Here is a 16,777-nt window from a genome sequence, read left to right on the forward strand (position 1 = left end):
TTTCAGTCCTTTCAGCTGATCAGCCTGGGGGTAAATCCCTTCCATTTATGTGCTAACAGCAATCAAGGCTAAACTACAGTAGGAAGGTGCACACAGCCCACGCGAAGGCCCATGACCAAAGAGGCTGCCCCACTGGGCCCTACGGAACGCCTACTATATAAGGCCCCTCTACCAAGACTGGGAGATGTAGTAGCTCTATCTAATACATAGAAACAAACACAAGGAGGCTGCCAAAATGAGGAGACAAACATGTCCCAAATGAAAGGACAGAACAAACCTCCAGAAAAAGAACTAAACAAAAGGGAGACAGGTAATCTGGACATTATGCAGATTTCAAAATACTGGTTAAAAGGATACTCAGTGAACTTAATGAGACCTTCAACAGCATAAAAAAGGACTAGTCAGAAATGAAGGATACACTAACAAATAAAGAATAATTTACAGGGAATCAACAGAGTAAATGAAGTCAGAATCAAATTAGTGAGTTGGAATATAAGGAAGCAAAAAACACCCCATTAGAACAGCAAAAAGAAAAAAAGAATCCCAGAAATGAGGATAATATAAAGAGCCTCTGGGACAGCTTCAAGCATACCAACATTTGGTGCTGGAAGAAGAGAGAGAGCAAGAAATTGAAAACCTATTTGCAAAAAAAAAAAAAAAAAGAAAAAAAGAAAAGAACCCTAACTTGGTGAAGGAAATGGATATACAAGTCTAGGAAATGCAGAGAGTACCAAACAAGATGAACCCAAAGAGGCCCACACCAAGACACATTATAATTAAAATGCAAAAGGTTAAGGACGAAGAGAGAATCTTAAAAGCAGCAAGAGAAAAGCAGTTATCTACAAGGGAGCTCCCATAAGACTTCACCTGATTTCTCAACAGAAACTTTGCAGGCCAGAAGGAATTGGCACGAAATATTCAAAGTGATGAAAAGCAAGGACCTACAATCAAGATTACCCAGCAAAAGCATTATTTTGAATTAACAGATAAAGAGCTTTCCAGACAAGAACAAGCTAAAAGAGTTCATCACCATCAAACTAGTATTAAATGAAATGTTAAAGGGTATTCTCTAAGAAGAAGGAAAAAAGATAAGAATATGAACATTAAAATGGCAATAAATACATTTCTATCAACAGCTGAATCTAAACAACAAAATAAATGAACTAGTAGAGCTGAAAGAGACTCATAAAGAGAACATTTTGACCAGGTGGGAGGGAGGTTGGGGGATGGGTGAAAAAATGGGAAAGGGCTAAGAAGTACAGATTGGTTGTTACAGGGTAGTCATGAGGATATGAAGTTCAGCATAGGGAATATAGTCAATTTTATTCTAATAACTATGGGGTCAGATGGGTACGAGATTTATCGGGGTGATCACTTAGTAAATTATGTAATGTCCAATTCAGTAACACTTGGAATTAAGTTAATATGTCAACTGTAATTGAAAAATTAAAACGATTTAAAAATGAATGTAAAAATAAATAAGTTTAGTTTGATCATAAAGTGTAATGTGATGATTTATTGTTCTCACCAAAGCGGGCAAGGTTTTGAGCATATGGGTTGTTAGAGAAGGTAGGAGGCATACTTTGTGAGGTGTGTTCTTCCTCCTCCACCATTTTCTTCACTGATATCTCACCCGTTGGGGAGGTGCATGGTTGTCTTGCACTCAGACTAAACTTAAAAGTAAATTATAGCTCAGAGAACCACCTCGGGCCTAGAGGGCTACATACATCTCACTTGGAATCCATGAAGGTTCAACATCTCGGAGAAAATGCTGCCCTCAGCCACCTCACTAGATGTGTGTATTCAAATATGTTTGGCTTCATCCAAGAAGTGGTATAAGTTCAAGAGTGTTCAAAGCAAAAGTCCTTAAACTGTTCATGTGTGCAATAAATCTGTGTTAGTGGTGTTTGATTGGGATGTGTTTCTTTAATTCTCTGCATATTAACTCACCTGTCACACAGATACCTCCTCTGGTTCGGAAGATGAAGGCTCCGTGCAGGGTGACTCCCAGGGGACACCCACCTCCAGCCAGGGCAGCATCAACATGGAGCACTGGATCAGCCAGGCCATCCATGGCTCCACCACCTCCACAACCTCTTCCTCATCCACCCAAAGTGGGGGCAGCGGTGCCGCCCACAGGCTAGCCGATGTCATGGCCCAGACGCACATAGGTGAGTGCCTATCACTGTGTGATTCTCGTTGTTGTGTGTAAGTGGCCCAGAGTAGAAGTTTGTCTATCTGGGCATCACGGCATTAGAATCCCTGCCCTGGGATTCCACAGAGTCTCACTCTGGCTCCTGGTCTGCTTTGTGCTCTGGTTTTACTGTTTTGTGAAACCATTGGTTTTATTACCATATTTTTCCATGTGTAAGACGCTATGTTTTTTTTAAATAGTTAGACTGAAAAATCGAAGGGCATCTTATACACTGAAGTCAGCCGAGGAGGGAGCTGTGCAGGTGTGTAGCTGCCCATACCTTGTCAGACAGGCTTCCTCCAATCATGAGCCTTATTGTTACTGATATCAGCTGATGCCATAATTGGAGGTGGAGGTGGCGAGTGCGTGGATGCAACAGAGACCTGAGCATTCTGAGCCCATAAAGATGTCAAAAAATAAAAAGATAAATACTGGTAAGCTATTGTCTTACTCTGCAGAATTCAGACTGAATGTAATCAGCTATGCAAAAGAGCATAGAAATAGAGCTGCAGAGAGACAATTTGGACCTCCTCCCACTGAGTATATGATCAGGCAGTGGGGAAAACAGGAAGAACAACTCCTTAAGATGCCAAAAAAGAAGAAGGCCTTAAGAGGAAAACCAGCAAACTGTTTAAATTATTGATTTCTTAATTTTGATTGAAAAAAGTGGGCGAGTGTCTTATACACAGAAAAATACGGTATTTCTCACCATCTCAGATGTCTCCTACAGCTAGAATTCAAGAGCTTGCTGCTCATAAAGGAGTGCACTCGTTCATTAGGGAAAACTTGCAGCCGTATCTGTTTACATGTTTTCTTCTCATTTATGCTAAAATATGCTTCTAAATGAAATTTTTAATAGTGCTAATAAACAGGGAATTTTAAAGTGTGTTTGTCATGATTTCGGAAACCATTTAAGGAATCCTAGGTCTTTAATCACTATGGTTTTCTGCTGTATGTATTTAGATTTCTCTGGTGGTTCATGTCACTTTGTTGTTGTTGTTGTTAATCATCACTCAAAGATACTTTTTCCATTGATTTTTAGAGAAAGTGGAAGGGAGAGAGGGATGGAGGGAGGAGGAGGAGGAGAGAGAGAGAAACATCGATGTGAGAGAGACACATTGATCAGTTGCTCCCACATGTGCTTCTACAGAGGCCAGGGATGAACCCAAAACCCAGGTATGTGCCCCTGATTGGGAATCGAACCTGCGACCCTTCAGTGTGTGGCCGACACTCTATCCACTGAGCCACACCAGCCAGGGCCATTTTGCATGTAGGTTCTATGGTGAGTAAGATCCTCTATATTGGAAAAAGCACAGAGTTAGGAAGCATTGCCTGAGATGTTTGGAAATAGTGTGGAAAAGGAGATTAAATAAGAATTATTAGAGGAAAAGAGAGGGATTGTCTGAGCAGTGTGGCTTTCAGTCATCGGTCAGTGAGGTACACGTTTTCTTGCTCTCCCCGCCCCCCCATGTATGCATGTCACTCATTTGCCAGGGAAATGAGTCCTTGCCTAATGTAGAAGGGACAAGTATGATGCCCAGATCTGTTCTGATCCATTTTCAGCTGTGGATTTTGATTTTTAAACATTTCAGTGGTATTAGAAATGAGACCATGTATCTACAGGCAGGACCTGTAGGAGTGTGGGTCTGGCCTGGCCTCTCAGGTGAACGGGCTGGCATCTTCAGAAGTCACTTCTCCCTGGCTTAGTTTTGTAGTGGGGGGGGGAAGAGTAATACTTTCTTTCCTTTGTATCTCTCAGAACTGTTGTGAATAAAAAGGAGAAAATAGAAAAGTTCTTCCAAATATTTTAAAGTAACACTCAAATGCAAAGTGGTGTTATTCAATTTCAGTGTCGGATATTTGCAGTAACATGGCCACTGGTTAATGTGCACTATGAATCTCTATTTGAAGTCAACTTAAACATTAAACAGAAATGTGTGACCATTAAATATTTTTAGATAATAAAATGGCTTCCTGTGTGTTTTGGAACCTGAGAGGTGGCCGAGGTCCTGCCTTGGAGCTTTATCGCACCTGCACGGGGTCAGACGTGGAATTCCTGTACCTCTGCCCCTCACTGCAATCCTGCAGATGTGTGTGCTCTGACCCATTTCCCCTCCAATGAGGTGTCAGAATCTTACCAAGAGCAACACATACTTTTGAACAAATTAATCACTGTATTTCATTTCTTTTTGTGAATCTATGTGTGAAGTGCTGGAGGAAATGATAGTGTGGAGAATTAAATTTACCCAGATTATAAAAGGGTGCGTGATTCATGTACATAAGTTCAATGTAACCTAAATATAGCTTGTGAGTGTATGACATTTAAGTAATTTTTATATTGGCACAAAGATAAGTTCCTAGAATATCTGGGACTTTTCTGTAAATATGAAAAGCATTTTAGAAAGAAAGCAGTAGCAAAATAGTAAAATGAAAATGAAAAGTTTTTATTCCTGTGGCAAAACAAAAGAAGGTAAAAGTCAGAGAATTGGCAGCATCAAAAGCCTACAAATAGGAAAATATTGTGGGTGTGTGTTTTAAGGAATTTGAGGTAAAATAAACCACCACTTTGTACTTCTAACCCATATGGTGAGGGGCTGGGACAATGTCTGCAGACACCTTTTTGCCCCCAGTAGGAGGAAAACAAGGAGTTAGGAAGCATCTGTCTCCATATCTTTCTCCTTTTTTATTTTTTTTCTGGGGAAGAAGGCTCCCTGTTTCCGAAGTTTACCCTTTCACCTTCATTATGGATTCCAGTTCCTCCCAAACCTGCTAGCTCAGTGCTGTGCTCTTTTGCATCTTTGCTCACCCATGGGTGAGCCCTAGCTTTGGATGTTAGTGACCAGTCATCTCCACCTTTCCAGAATGCCCTACACCTGGTTCTCCTTCCTCCTTCTGGTGGCTCCTCTTCCCACCTTGTCTCTACATTTCATCCTCTCCCAGTTTTCAAGGCTCCCTGCTCCTGCCTAACTCTTTCAAGGCTCCCTGCTCCTGCCTAACTCACACATCTGCATTTTCCACTGTGAAGTCCTTCACCAGTCCACATCCCAGAGTGCCTCCCAACACTGCTCATCGGCCCCACCCTGTACCCAGGAGCGGGCTCAGGACCTCAGCTGTGCTTGGCTCCTCTCTCCCCCATACCTTCTCTGTCCACATCCTGGGCGCTTGGCTGCTCATGGCCTTTCAAGCCTTATTTCTCTCCCCCCGTCTCACCCCCCTGTTCCCAGGCCCCTAGGTCCAGGTGCCTGCACTCCCGTCTGGACCACTGCAGCCCCTTCCGCCCCATGTCCCTTCTTTCTCACTGTCCTGTGTCTTGCAGCCCTGTTGATGGTGTTAGAGCACAGTTCTGATCCTGTCTCTTTTTCCAAAAAGTGGCTTTAGGGATTTTCATCTCTCAAAATTGATTTTGTTTATATGGATTTTATACTTAAAAATCCAAGTAATGACTTGGGGACCCACAAGTAACCTAACCCTTCACCCACTGTGTGCCCCATTTTGCAGGAATGTCTCACTGACCTGCTCACACCTTGGTATACATGGGAAGACCCATCTGTTTAGCTCTGCTTTTCCACTGTTTAAATGCATTTAACTCAGAAAGTGGTAACACGGCCATTTACACTTTTCTGCATGTGAGTTTCAAAGATTCTTTCTTGAGAGGAAAGGGTCCCCCCACAAGGGGAGAAACCACAGAGAAGAAGCCTTCAGGTCTGGGACCAGGGCCTGACTGTCACTGCAGGATGTAAGGTGCCTTGTTTGTTACTTAGCTCCATCTGCCACAGAGAGGAGTAGCGTTCTTGTTTTGCATTCATTGGTTGATTCATTGGTTGGAAGACTGAGGCTTGGACAATTGACAGGATGCCCAGCAGCCAGCTGAGGAGTCAGACTCAAATCTGCCGGGTGGCAGAGACAGTGTGACACTCTGCAGTCTCACTTTCTCCTCAGCTTCTTGTTCCATTGCTTGTTACAAGTGGAAGTGGAGTTCTTCTCAGATAAAATGCAATGAAACTTTGCATAAACAATAAAGATTTTGGTGTCCCCGTCACAACCCCTCTGTGGGTTTTGTGACAGAGCATTTTGTCATGAATTTGAGTTTTTGGACAAAAGTCAGGAAGCTGTTGTCTGAAGTTGAAAGTTTCTATTCTGACATTAGAACATATATCCTATAATTCTAAAATGTGTCTCAGTTGCATTCACGTCTCTATGAGATTTTCATGGCATAAATATGAGAGGCAGGCAGTTCCAGGTGTGAGAACCTCTGTAATCCTGAGCTCAACTCTGACTCTCAGGACACTGCTGAAAGGGAAGTTTCAACACAGAACATCTTAAGTCCTTCTCATTTATTGATGAGAGAGAGAGATTTGTTGTTCCACTTATTTACGCATTCATTGGTTGATTCTCGTATGTGCCCTGACCAGGGATGGAACCCGCAACCTTGGTATGTCAGGCGAACCTCTAACCACCTGAGCTGCTGGCCCAGGGCCTCTGAGTCCTTTCCTAACCATCTGCAGATTTAGTCTGTGGGTGATTTGCCTGAACATTTGAGAAGCAGCTGTGAATCTCCATTATCAGTATCACACTCACATGCTCACACATACACTCAAAGTCATACACACACATGCTCACAAGCTTACACACATCACACACACAATCACACGCTCACACACACCCTCATGAGTTCACACTCACAAACATCACGCACACATTCACACATATGCTCACACACGTAGGAAAGGTGAATCAAGGTAAACAGTATATTGTTCTGTTCCTGAGTGGTTATTAAAGGAATAAGAGGATAAGTCCTCGCATGCTATAATGTCATGTGCCACTTTTGGTCAAGACACTAGTTAGAGCTTCCCTGTGAGGTGCCTTCCATGAGACCCAGTGAAAGTGGAAGTTACTGGTGAAATGGAGGAGGAAAGGCTTTTCTTCCAATTGGTTGCAAATGGGAGATGGGTCGGAGCAGCGAGCGGTCCAGCCGAGTCCCCAGCAGCAGGGCTGATGCTCGACTCCCACAAGGGCTGGCTCTTCCCCTCATCCTCTCTGCATGTTCCTTTTATCACGTGTTGTATTTTGTCAGATCATGGCTTGTGGTTAAACTTTGTTCACTTTCACATTTTCATCCAGGGGGCTGGCTTTCCACCACCATGTGGAGGGCGTGGTCACGTCATCTTAGGAAGCTGGGGCAGCTGGGCAGGCCAGGTGGTCTGAGGGCCTGGGTCACAGGTACCTTCTCAGTGACAGCAGTGGTTGAGTTGAGGAAACCTGGGATAGGGCATTCTTAGTGTACGGAAACTTGGGTTCCTTGGAACATGTTACTCACCACGCATCGCCAATTAGTGAACCATGAGCATGTTGCTTTTTACATATGAAAACCAGATTTTCTACTTTTCTTCTCTTTATTTGGGGGCTGAAGTTATTTGGGGACATAAAAATAATTAACATGCCTTAAAAGTGGGGTTTATCATCATGACCCTGCAGATTCCAGTTCGTACAGTTAGAATTAAAGAACAATTCTTTACAGCGGGTATTAGAACTGGAGGCATTTTATCAAGTTGTCAAGTGCTCTTTAATTCATTCTTTGAACTATTCCTGCAGCATTTGCTGAACAGACAGTGTGGGCTGGGTGTAGGTAATGTCAACCCCTGAGTAGGACACAGGGAGCCCGACTGAGCCAGTGTCATTAGGAGAAGTGGAGGAAGCAGCGATTTCCAAGGTTGGGTTCAGCAGGGAGACCAGCCAGGACCCTGAAATGGTCATGGCCAAAAACAGCTGTGCAATGGGGTTGCTGGCAAGTAACAGACTAAAACCCTGTGTGGGGTGGGGGTGGGTGTCAAGGACCGAGGTGGCAACCCTGGTACAGATGGCGCCAGAGCAGCGTGCAGATCCTGCCATGAAAGATGGTGGAATTGCACTTCCCTCCTGCCTCCTCGTGTGCCCAGCTCAACTCCTGATTCACGGGGAACCCATGTCAGCTGCTGACAACAAACATCACGCAAGGGCAGATGAAGCCGAACCCACCCCGTGGCGGGCAGATGAGAAGGTGTCACAGATAGCTCTCTGGGCGCTCAGGTGACACTTGACAGGTGGCAGGAAGGATGGCTGCCGTTCTCTTGATTTAAAGTACTGCAGGAACCAATCACAGGAACAGTGGGCCCTCTTGCTCAAAAGATACAACCCTGCTCTAATGAGGGTTCTTAATCTACACAGCGCTTCTGACACATGGACTCCAGTGGCCTTGTGCCTGGAGCTGGCGAGCATCTTAGACCTTCAAACCTGCAGCATCCACCCAGCTCCACTTTTGCTTACCCACCGACAAGTGTTTCCTGAGCATCTGTCATGTACAGGGCTTTTCTAATACTCCCCCAAAGATAGGTAGCCTCATCAAAAACTTGCCGTCCTGATCTTTATCAAAATAAAGCAGGGTACAGTGTGTCACTGCAACATCAGCACGTCCTCTGGCTCCTCACAGGAGCAGCTGCTGGGCTGGTGATCCCAGGGTGATAGCACCCCCTAGGAATGGGGAAGGGAACAGGAGGGGAGGTGACAACTAAATAAGTTTGGAAAGCACTTTGAAGTCACCCGGCTGTCACTGTTCTGACTTTATAATCACCAGATGTATTGGAATCATTATTTTTCCCAACTTCATAGTGGAACACGACAGTATTCCTGCACCCAGCAGACGGATTGGCCATCCATCATCAGTGATGAGGCTACAGTGTCACTGAAGCACCAGTGAATCTGGATAAAATCGAAATGCAGTGAATGCATATTATAGCTACTTCCGTTTTAGGTGCTAATTTGAAAGTCTGTTCAGCATACATCAGCATCTATTGTATTTTCATCTGAAATATGAGACCCCAGTGAGTGTACTACTTGGCTGTGGAGAGTTAGAGCATTTTGCAACACGAAATAAGGTCTATTTGGCAAAAGCACGGGTAGGGGTGATGAAAGGATGAACTGTCTCTGAATCATTGAAGAGGCAATTTGAATGATCCTCTTTTCTCCCTCCTACTTCCCCTCAGTGATCCACCTAGTTGTTAAAATTATTTGTAACCCCAAAGCAGTGCGCGCGGCCTCCTCGAGGATGTACAAAAGTTAGCAGAGCAGCAAAACTTTGAGTCCCTGACACGCATGTTCCCAGCAGAGGGTGACGTTCTGCCTTCTTGTTCCAGCCCTCAGACTGTGAGCAGTGCCCTTTACAGGGGCTGTTTGGTGGCCTGTGTTTCCTCTTTTGCTTTTTGTTGGTGATGTCACTGTTTATGCAGCCCTCACCCCCACTTGTGGTGCTGAAGAGGGAGTATCTGAAGGAGGAGGCTTTCCAATGCTGGCTCCCCTTTTTACATACAGCACAAGGAAATAGCTTCCATTGCATGGGACCTAATAAGGATTAACGACTCAAAATTAATAGCGTAATACCCATTATTCAGGATATAGAAAATGTCATTGGTAGTCTCATTTGACGTGTTTTCCTGAATGCCTTATATAATAAATATTGGGGGAACATTTTGTAAAGTATATGATGGTCTAACCACTATGCTGTGCACCTGAAACTAATACAAAATAATATTGAGTGTAAAGCAAAATTAAAAAATAAAATAAATAAATACAAGAACTGTGCTTTCCCAACTGAACCATTTAAGTGCTTGATGACACCATCGATGAATGCTGTGGGGAAGGCCTGCTGCACAGCTCACTGCGTAACCATCACCAATGCACGAGAGATTGTAAACACATGATTTTTTTTAAAAAAAATCCTCACCTAGGATATGTTTTCATTGATTTTGACAGACAGAGAGAGAGAGAGAGAGAGAGAGAGAGAGGGGCAGGCATCAAAGGGAGAGAGAAACATCAATCTGTTGCCTCCTGTATTCCCCCCCATCAGGGATCAAACCTACAACCTATGTATGTGCCCTGACTGGGAATTGCACCTGCAACCTTTTGGTGTACTGGATGACGCTCCAACCAACTGAGCCACCCAGCCAGGGCTTTTTGAATGACTGTCCAGTATTATTCATGCTGAAACAAACAAAATAGCTAATATTTCTTAAGTGCTCAGCCTCTATCAAGAAATGTCCTAAGAGCCCTAACTGGTTTGGCTCAGTGGATAGAGTGTCTGGCCTGTGGACTGAAGGGTCCCAGGTTCGATTCCGGTCAAGGGCATGTACCTTGGTTGTGGGCACATCCCCAGTAGGAGGTGTGCAGGAGGCAGCTGATCGATGTTTCTCTCTCATTGATGTTTCTAACTCTCTCCTTCTCCCTTCCTCTCTGTAAAAAATCAATTAAAAAAAACAAATATATATATATATATATATATATATATATATATATATATATATATATATATCATAAGAACTTTACATATGTTAACTCATCTCCCCTACAAGGAAATCAGCATTATTATTATTTTTTTTTAATCCTCATCCGAGGATATTTTTCCATTGTTTTTTTAGAGAGAGTGGAAGAAAGAAGAAAAGACAGAAATATCAATGTGAGAGAAACCCATCGATTGGTTGCCTCCTGCACAAGCCCCGACCAGGGCCTGGGCCGGGGAGGAGCCTGCAACCGAGGTACGTGCCCTTGACTGGAATTGAACCCGGAACCCTTTGGTCTGCAAGCCGGCGCTCTATCCACTGAGCCAAACCAGCTAGGGTGGAAGTCAGCATTATTATTCCCATTTGATAGGTGAGGAGACTGAGGCACAGAGAAGTTAAGACACTTCCCAAGATCTGGAGGAATTGGCAGAGCTGGGATTCAAACCCCAGGCTCTCTGCCTCCAAAGCTTGAGCTCTTAACTGCCACTACCATGATAGACAAGAAAATTACTCTTTGTGAAAAAACATGTAACTTTCAATAACTCTTTTTCTACTTGCTGCTTAAGAGCATTATTCTTAACACATTGCGGGCGGATCACAAGAATTCTTGTGTTTTCTGTTCTAAGGCTTGTGGCCAATCACGAGAATTCTTTAAAAAGCTATTAGCTTGTAAGAATATGTAATAAATAACTTCAAAATGCAATGGGTATTTAATTTTAAAGCGTGCCTTTAACATTTATGTAAAACGTTTTTTGTATTCGTTCAATAGAAACTTATCTGGCCACTGGGTAAAGCTAGCAATTAAACTACTGGTCCGCAATGTGTTAAAATGCTATAGTGATTCATTGATGTGGCTCCTGTTATGACATGTCTGAAATTTTACCTAACTTTGTTTCAATTTGAGCAATACAAATTATTTTAAAGAGCATCTTTATGCCTAGATTTTTATAGTAGGCTTGGATTCAGAATTATAGTCTTTTCTCAGGATGTGGCCTTTTTTGAAACCCTGTTGCTTACTTAGCCTTCAGAATAACTCTATCATGATCATCTGAGAATTTATCATTTGCTTCTTTACAGAAAATCACTCTGCACCTCCTGATGTAACCACGTACACCTCAGAACACTCAATACAAATAGAAAGGCCACAAGGCTCAACGACATCACGGACTGCACCAAAGTACGGCAATGCTGAGCTCATGGAGACTGGCGATGGTAGGTCTCCGGCATTTTCTTCCCTCCTTTAGTAAACTCTGTTTTTACTAACTTACCTTTTAAACCATAAGGTCAACTCACTGAATCTAATTTATGAAGTTCTTTACACACCACCCATGGATGGTGGCATAGTCACAGAAAATGCAAACTATCTTCAAGTTGGCCAAGAATTACTCCTTGTAGGAAAAAAAATGATGATGTTGTAAGAATTTAGTCATGAGAAGAAAAGGAAATTTTATAAGATTCCAGTGTATTTGTTAACGAATAACTAAAGTCGGCTCAGCAATTAACAAATAAATGTGCAAGTGTTAAGACTATGAATGGTTACTTAGAAGGGCAGGATGAAGTTACATGTAAACAAATTAATTGACAGCTATGGGCCAATGGAATGCTTTGGAATTTGGAAGAAAGTGGGGCTTTTTTTCCTTCGTACTGGGAAAAAATATTAGTGATTTGATTAACTTCAGCAGTGGGGTTCTTCTTTATTCCTCATATCATGGATCTTGTATACAGAGCAGCTGTTTCTATGACCCCGTCTGAAGCAGCACACTCAAACATGCACTGCATGCATGATTTGCTTTCCTGCAGTCCCAGTCCTTCCCAGGCTCACAAAGGTTAGCATGGAACCCAGTGGGGACATGAAATGGTGTTTCTGTGGAAGATGGCCAAAGTAGCGTCGGTGTGCCATCCATCCAACTGTGCTCATGTCCTGTGCCGCGGCGTGATGCAGAGGTGATGGGGAAGGCCTGGACCCAGTCCCTGATAGGCAGCACGCCTCTCAGCATGGCCAGAGCCCAAAGTCAGTGTGGTTCAGGAGCTCCCAGTAGTGCATTGGAAGTCACTCCACTTCCCATGGGATCGGCTTCCCTGGGACACTTTCAGTCTCAGTGTTTGCCTTAGTTCTCTGCTAAATTCACTCTATATTAAATGGGTCATTGCTGTTGTTCTAGTCATTATCAACTTAATAACTGTTGTTTTGATGTCCATAATCCTTACCTGCTCTCCCAGGTAAGTTCATATGTTGTCCATTTGAGTCACCTATTGTCCAGCCCAGATTTTTCAGCGTGTGATGACCTCTCCTCTCAGAATTACTTGGGGCACTTGTTAAAAAGCAGGTTCTGGGCCATCTCCAAAACCTATGACATCAGAAACTCTGGGCTGGGCTACACAAGTCCTAGGATGATTCTTACACGTTCTAAACTGAGCTGGGGAACCAGTGGCCTTGTGCAATGATCTCAGATTCATCTGAACCAAATTAAGAGGAACTATTTAATGAGAAATATCCTGTTTAGAGACTGAGAAATCTGGGTTGTGTATTTTTACATATTTTCAAAACTATAAAATATTTAATGTCTCAATTCTGAAGGTGCCCATAGTGTAGTTTGAGATTACCTATGAAAATGTTTCTGATTTGATAGAAAAGTTTTCTTGAATTCTGTCATATTCATGTCAAAAGCTGAGGTCTGTTTTTATGACACCTGCAATGGAGAAGGAGGGCTCTGCCTCAGTCACTATGGGGAGACCCCCTTCAGCTGTGGTTCTTAGAACATGAGATCAGTGAGGCTTCCACACCATGGTCACCAGGTGCGGGTTTCCAAGCACCCGTAAGTGGGAATGAGGTTTGCCTGCAGGGAGTGCATTTGAACAGTTGAGGATGCCAACATCTTGGCACTCCTTTTATTCAGAATTTGGGTTATTTATTTTAAATTTTAAAACTACTTGTCTTTTTCATTGATCATTTCACTTACTCAGTTTTCAAAATGTTATTCATTGTAAGAAGTATATTATTATAACATGGGGTAAATGTTTCTCAGTACATGTAGATAAATATATGCTAGTGTTCTGCGTTACACAGAAATTGAATTAGAGACTAATTGCTGTGCTTCTAGAATGTATTGCCTGAATGCTTACTCAGGAGATAGTAACTGAAACACTCGGGAGGGACTCGGTGGTCACCTGCGTGGCAGGGCCTGCCAAGGCGCTTGTAGGAAGCAGTCCCCTTGCTTTGGTTAGGAGGTCGGTGCGGGAGCTGGCCATGCAGATGCTGCAGGGCACCCAAATTCATTGTCTCCAGCAAAATGTTCTCTTCACCCAGTGAGGCCAAGCACCAGGGATCTCAGGAGAGTCGGGGACTCAGGGAGGGTCTCTCTGCTTCATCAGCTCTCTCACCCCCTTAGAAAGAGGGGGCCAGAGACAGTGTTAGTGAGAAGGTGACAAGCCCTGTTAGGAATTAGAGGTGGGACCAAGCCCAACCTGTGGTTGGAGCACTTCCTGACATCACCAGATCAGGATGGCTCACGGAGTTGTAAATGAGAATTGTTTCTGCTGAGTCTCTACCCTCTTGCGGGTTCCCAGCAGGGTCAGTGTGCTGTGACTGTCCACCCAGTAGAATGTCTCCACTCTGCACATCACCGAGGTGACACTTTGAGGGACACTGAGTCTCAAGCCCATCCCTGCTTCTCTCAGCCCTGAGATGGGGCAGTGGGTGTGGGTGTCTTGGCCATTTCACTGTGGTGCTTGGATTTAAAGCCCGTCTGCATGTGGTTCTGTTTTTTAGGAGTGCCGGTAAGTAGCCGGGTATCAGCAAAAATTCAACAGCTTGTCAATACCCTCAAACGACCAAAACGACCACCATTACGAGAATTCTTTGTTGACGACTTTGAAGAATTGTTAGAAGGTAAAAGAACCCTTTCTTACCCCCATTTGTTCCAATGTCCCTGTGATCCCATAAACTATAATGATATTTTTTCTACCAAGGCTATTTTCCTTTTTAAGAACAAGACGGTAATCTTACCTAGAGACCGTAGGTACTGTTCGTGCGGGGTCCTGTAAAGTACTCAAGTACATCCCACAAGCCAGGCTTCTTTCTAAGGACACTGTTGGCTTCCAGAAATGCAAGTAAATCATAGAAAACCTTGCCAACAGTGACACAGTACCCTCTGAATAAGTTTAAGAGGAATGCAGTGAGCGTGCAGCAAGTCCCATTCGCTGTCGCTCCATAGAAACCCAGGAGTCGGTATCTTAACCCCCAAGTGCTCACAAGCCTTTTAACACAAACCACTTAAAGTCAAAGAAAAATACTTATATCAAATGCAAACTGTGTGTTCTTGTTCTTTACATCACAAGTAAGATATAGTTGATTTTCTGCCCAGCAGGTGGAAACGATCAATCATACACTGGGAGAGAAAAACCTCTTACAGAAGTGAGAAAAAAACAAACTCAACTTCTCACCTTTCCAAACTGTTGGGCAAGTTGTATTTTATTGGGAAGCATTTATTTTTGTTTTACTCAAGAAAATATGGTCTGTGCTCATTGTTGTAGTTGTAGCAAATTTAAATTCACACCTCAGTATTTAAAGGCAAAATATAATTCAGCTCAAAAGATTTGAGCTCTTTTTTTATTGTTTGAGTCCAGAATTACTAGTCTATGTTGATAATTAATATTTAAAAAATTTTTTTATTGATTTCAGAGAGGAAGGGAGAGGGAGAGAGAGAGAAAAACATCAGTGATGAGAGGAAATCATTGATTGGCTGCCTCCCTCAGGCCTTGACAGGGGATTAAGCCTGCAATCCGGGCATGAGCCCTGACCGGGAATGGAAGGAACCATGACCTCCTGGATCACAGGTTGACGCTCAATCACTGAGCCACACCAGCCGGGCAATAATTGATATTTTTAACATAGTTGTTGTTGCAATCCTAGACTCTAGGCATGTTCAGATACACAGCTTTACTTGCTGTCAGTTTATAAATGCACTCGGGTCTCCTTAAGCACCTCACCCAAATCGCCTAGGAAATTGTAAGAATTAGTATCTCCTTTACATTCATGAGGCTAATATGTAGGTCATAGCCCTGATTCTAGGAAAACATGTTTTCTGTGCATTAATAAGTTTTTACCTTAAGTATAAGTCTCCTAGCTCCTTTAAAAATGAAAAAATCGTGATTGTGCCAATATGAGTGTATTTTTTTAAACAAACCTTTTGTGTCCACTTGTGTTTAGTTCAACAACCAGATCCGAACCAGCCAAAGCCAGAAGGAGCACAGATGTTAGCCATGCGAGGGGAGCAGCTTGGTGTGGTTACGAATTGGCCCCCATCTTTAGAAGCTGCATTACAGCGATGGGGAACCATCTCACCAAAGGCCCCGTGCTTGACCACGATGGACACAAATGGGAAACCCTTGTACATCCTCACTTACGGTAATCCTTTAAGGCTCATCTTCCTTCTGTTTGCTTATGCACACACCTGCCCCTTTCAGAGTGGCTAGTTTATGTTTGTGCTGCTTTTATGTTTCTGGTCCTGAAATAAATGGAATCTGAAATGAGATATTTTAGGAAAATTATTTGGTTTAAATATGAAAATTATTTATTAATATTTTTTTAGTAAAATCCAGAAATGGATCCAAAAACTTAGTGATCATCACTCTAACAAGATGTTGGAATGTGTGTGAAATTCTTGATATTAATGGTTTTAGAGGGGATTGGTAGTTAATGTGTATCTAAGCTCTTTGACATATATAATTTAGAAGAAACAAAATCTGTTTGCAAAGTGCTTTTGCAGAAAACAAGAGAAACAAGCTATTTCTTAATTCTTCATTCAGTACAATTAACGCAGTCTATAAATTTTTGGAAACAAGTGTACCGGGGGACCCCCCTCTCTGTGTTCCATAGATAAGGGGCTGTGGCAAAGCAGGTTGTCAGTTATTTGCACACTGTCTGCTGCAGCTTTGCAAAGAAACCAGCTTCATAACTCAAAGATCAAATGGCTCTTATTGTATCTGCATGCATAAGGATAGAGTATCTTTTTTTTTAACTTTGAGTTTTATTTGCCCAACAGTCACTACTGTTCTATGCATCTCATGGCCAGATATGGGGTGGGCAATTTAGGACAGATGTTTCTTAGCCTCCTTTTTATGACTTTGTTGGGTAATTCTAAGTGGAAAAAGAGCATTTCACCCAGGATGAGACATAAGCTTGATTTTTAAAAAAAATTATGCTCTTGTTTTCATCCAGGCAAAAAGATAGAATACTCTCCTGTGTGAGCCTCGCCTCTGGCCAGCTTCAGCT

General features: G+C 42.9%; 1 protein-coding gene across 4 annotated transcripts in view; it reads left to right on the forward strand.

Annotated features, from left to right (window-relative positions):
- Window positions 1-16,777, forward strand: part of DIP2C (disco interacting protein 2 homolog C) — a 421,423-nt gene that overhangs the window by 258,674 nt on the left and 145,972 nt on the right. For all 4 annotated transcript variants that reach the window (XM_080656660.1, XM_080656661.1, XM_080656658.1 and 1 more), the window contains 4 exons: window positions 1,962-2,171; window positions 11,581-11,715; window positions 14,273-14,392; window positions 15,713-15,910. In XM_080656660.1, the coding sequence (XP_080512786.1) occupies window positions 1,962-2,171; window positions 11,581-11,715; window positions 14,273-14,392; window positions 15,713-15,910 (663 nt within the window). The remainder of the gene's footprint in view (window positions 1-1,961; window positions 2,172-11,580; window positions 11,716-14,272; window positions 14,393-15,712; window positions 15,911-16,777) is intronic.

This window comes from Plecotus auritus (genome assembly GCF_963455305.1).
Source record: "Plecotus auritus genome assembly, chromosome: 1".
In the NCBI taxonomy this organism is placed as follows: domain Eukaryota; kingdom Metazoa; phylum Chordata; class Mammalia; order Chiroptera; family Vespertilionidae; genus Plecotus; species Plecotus auritus.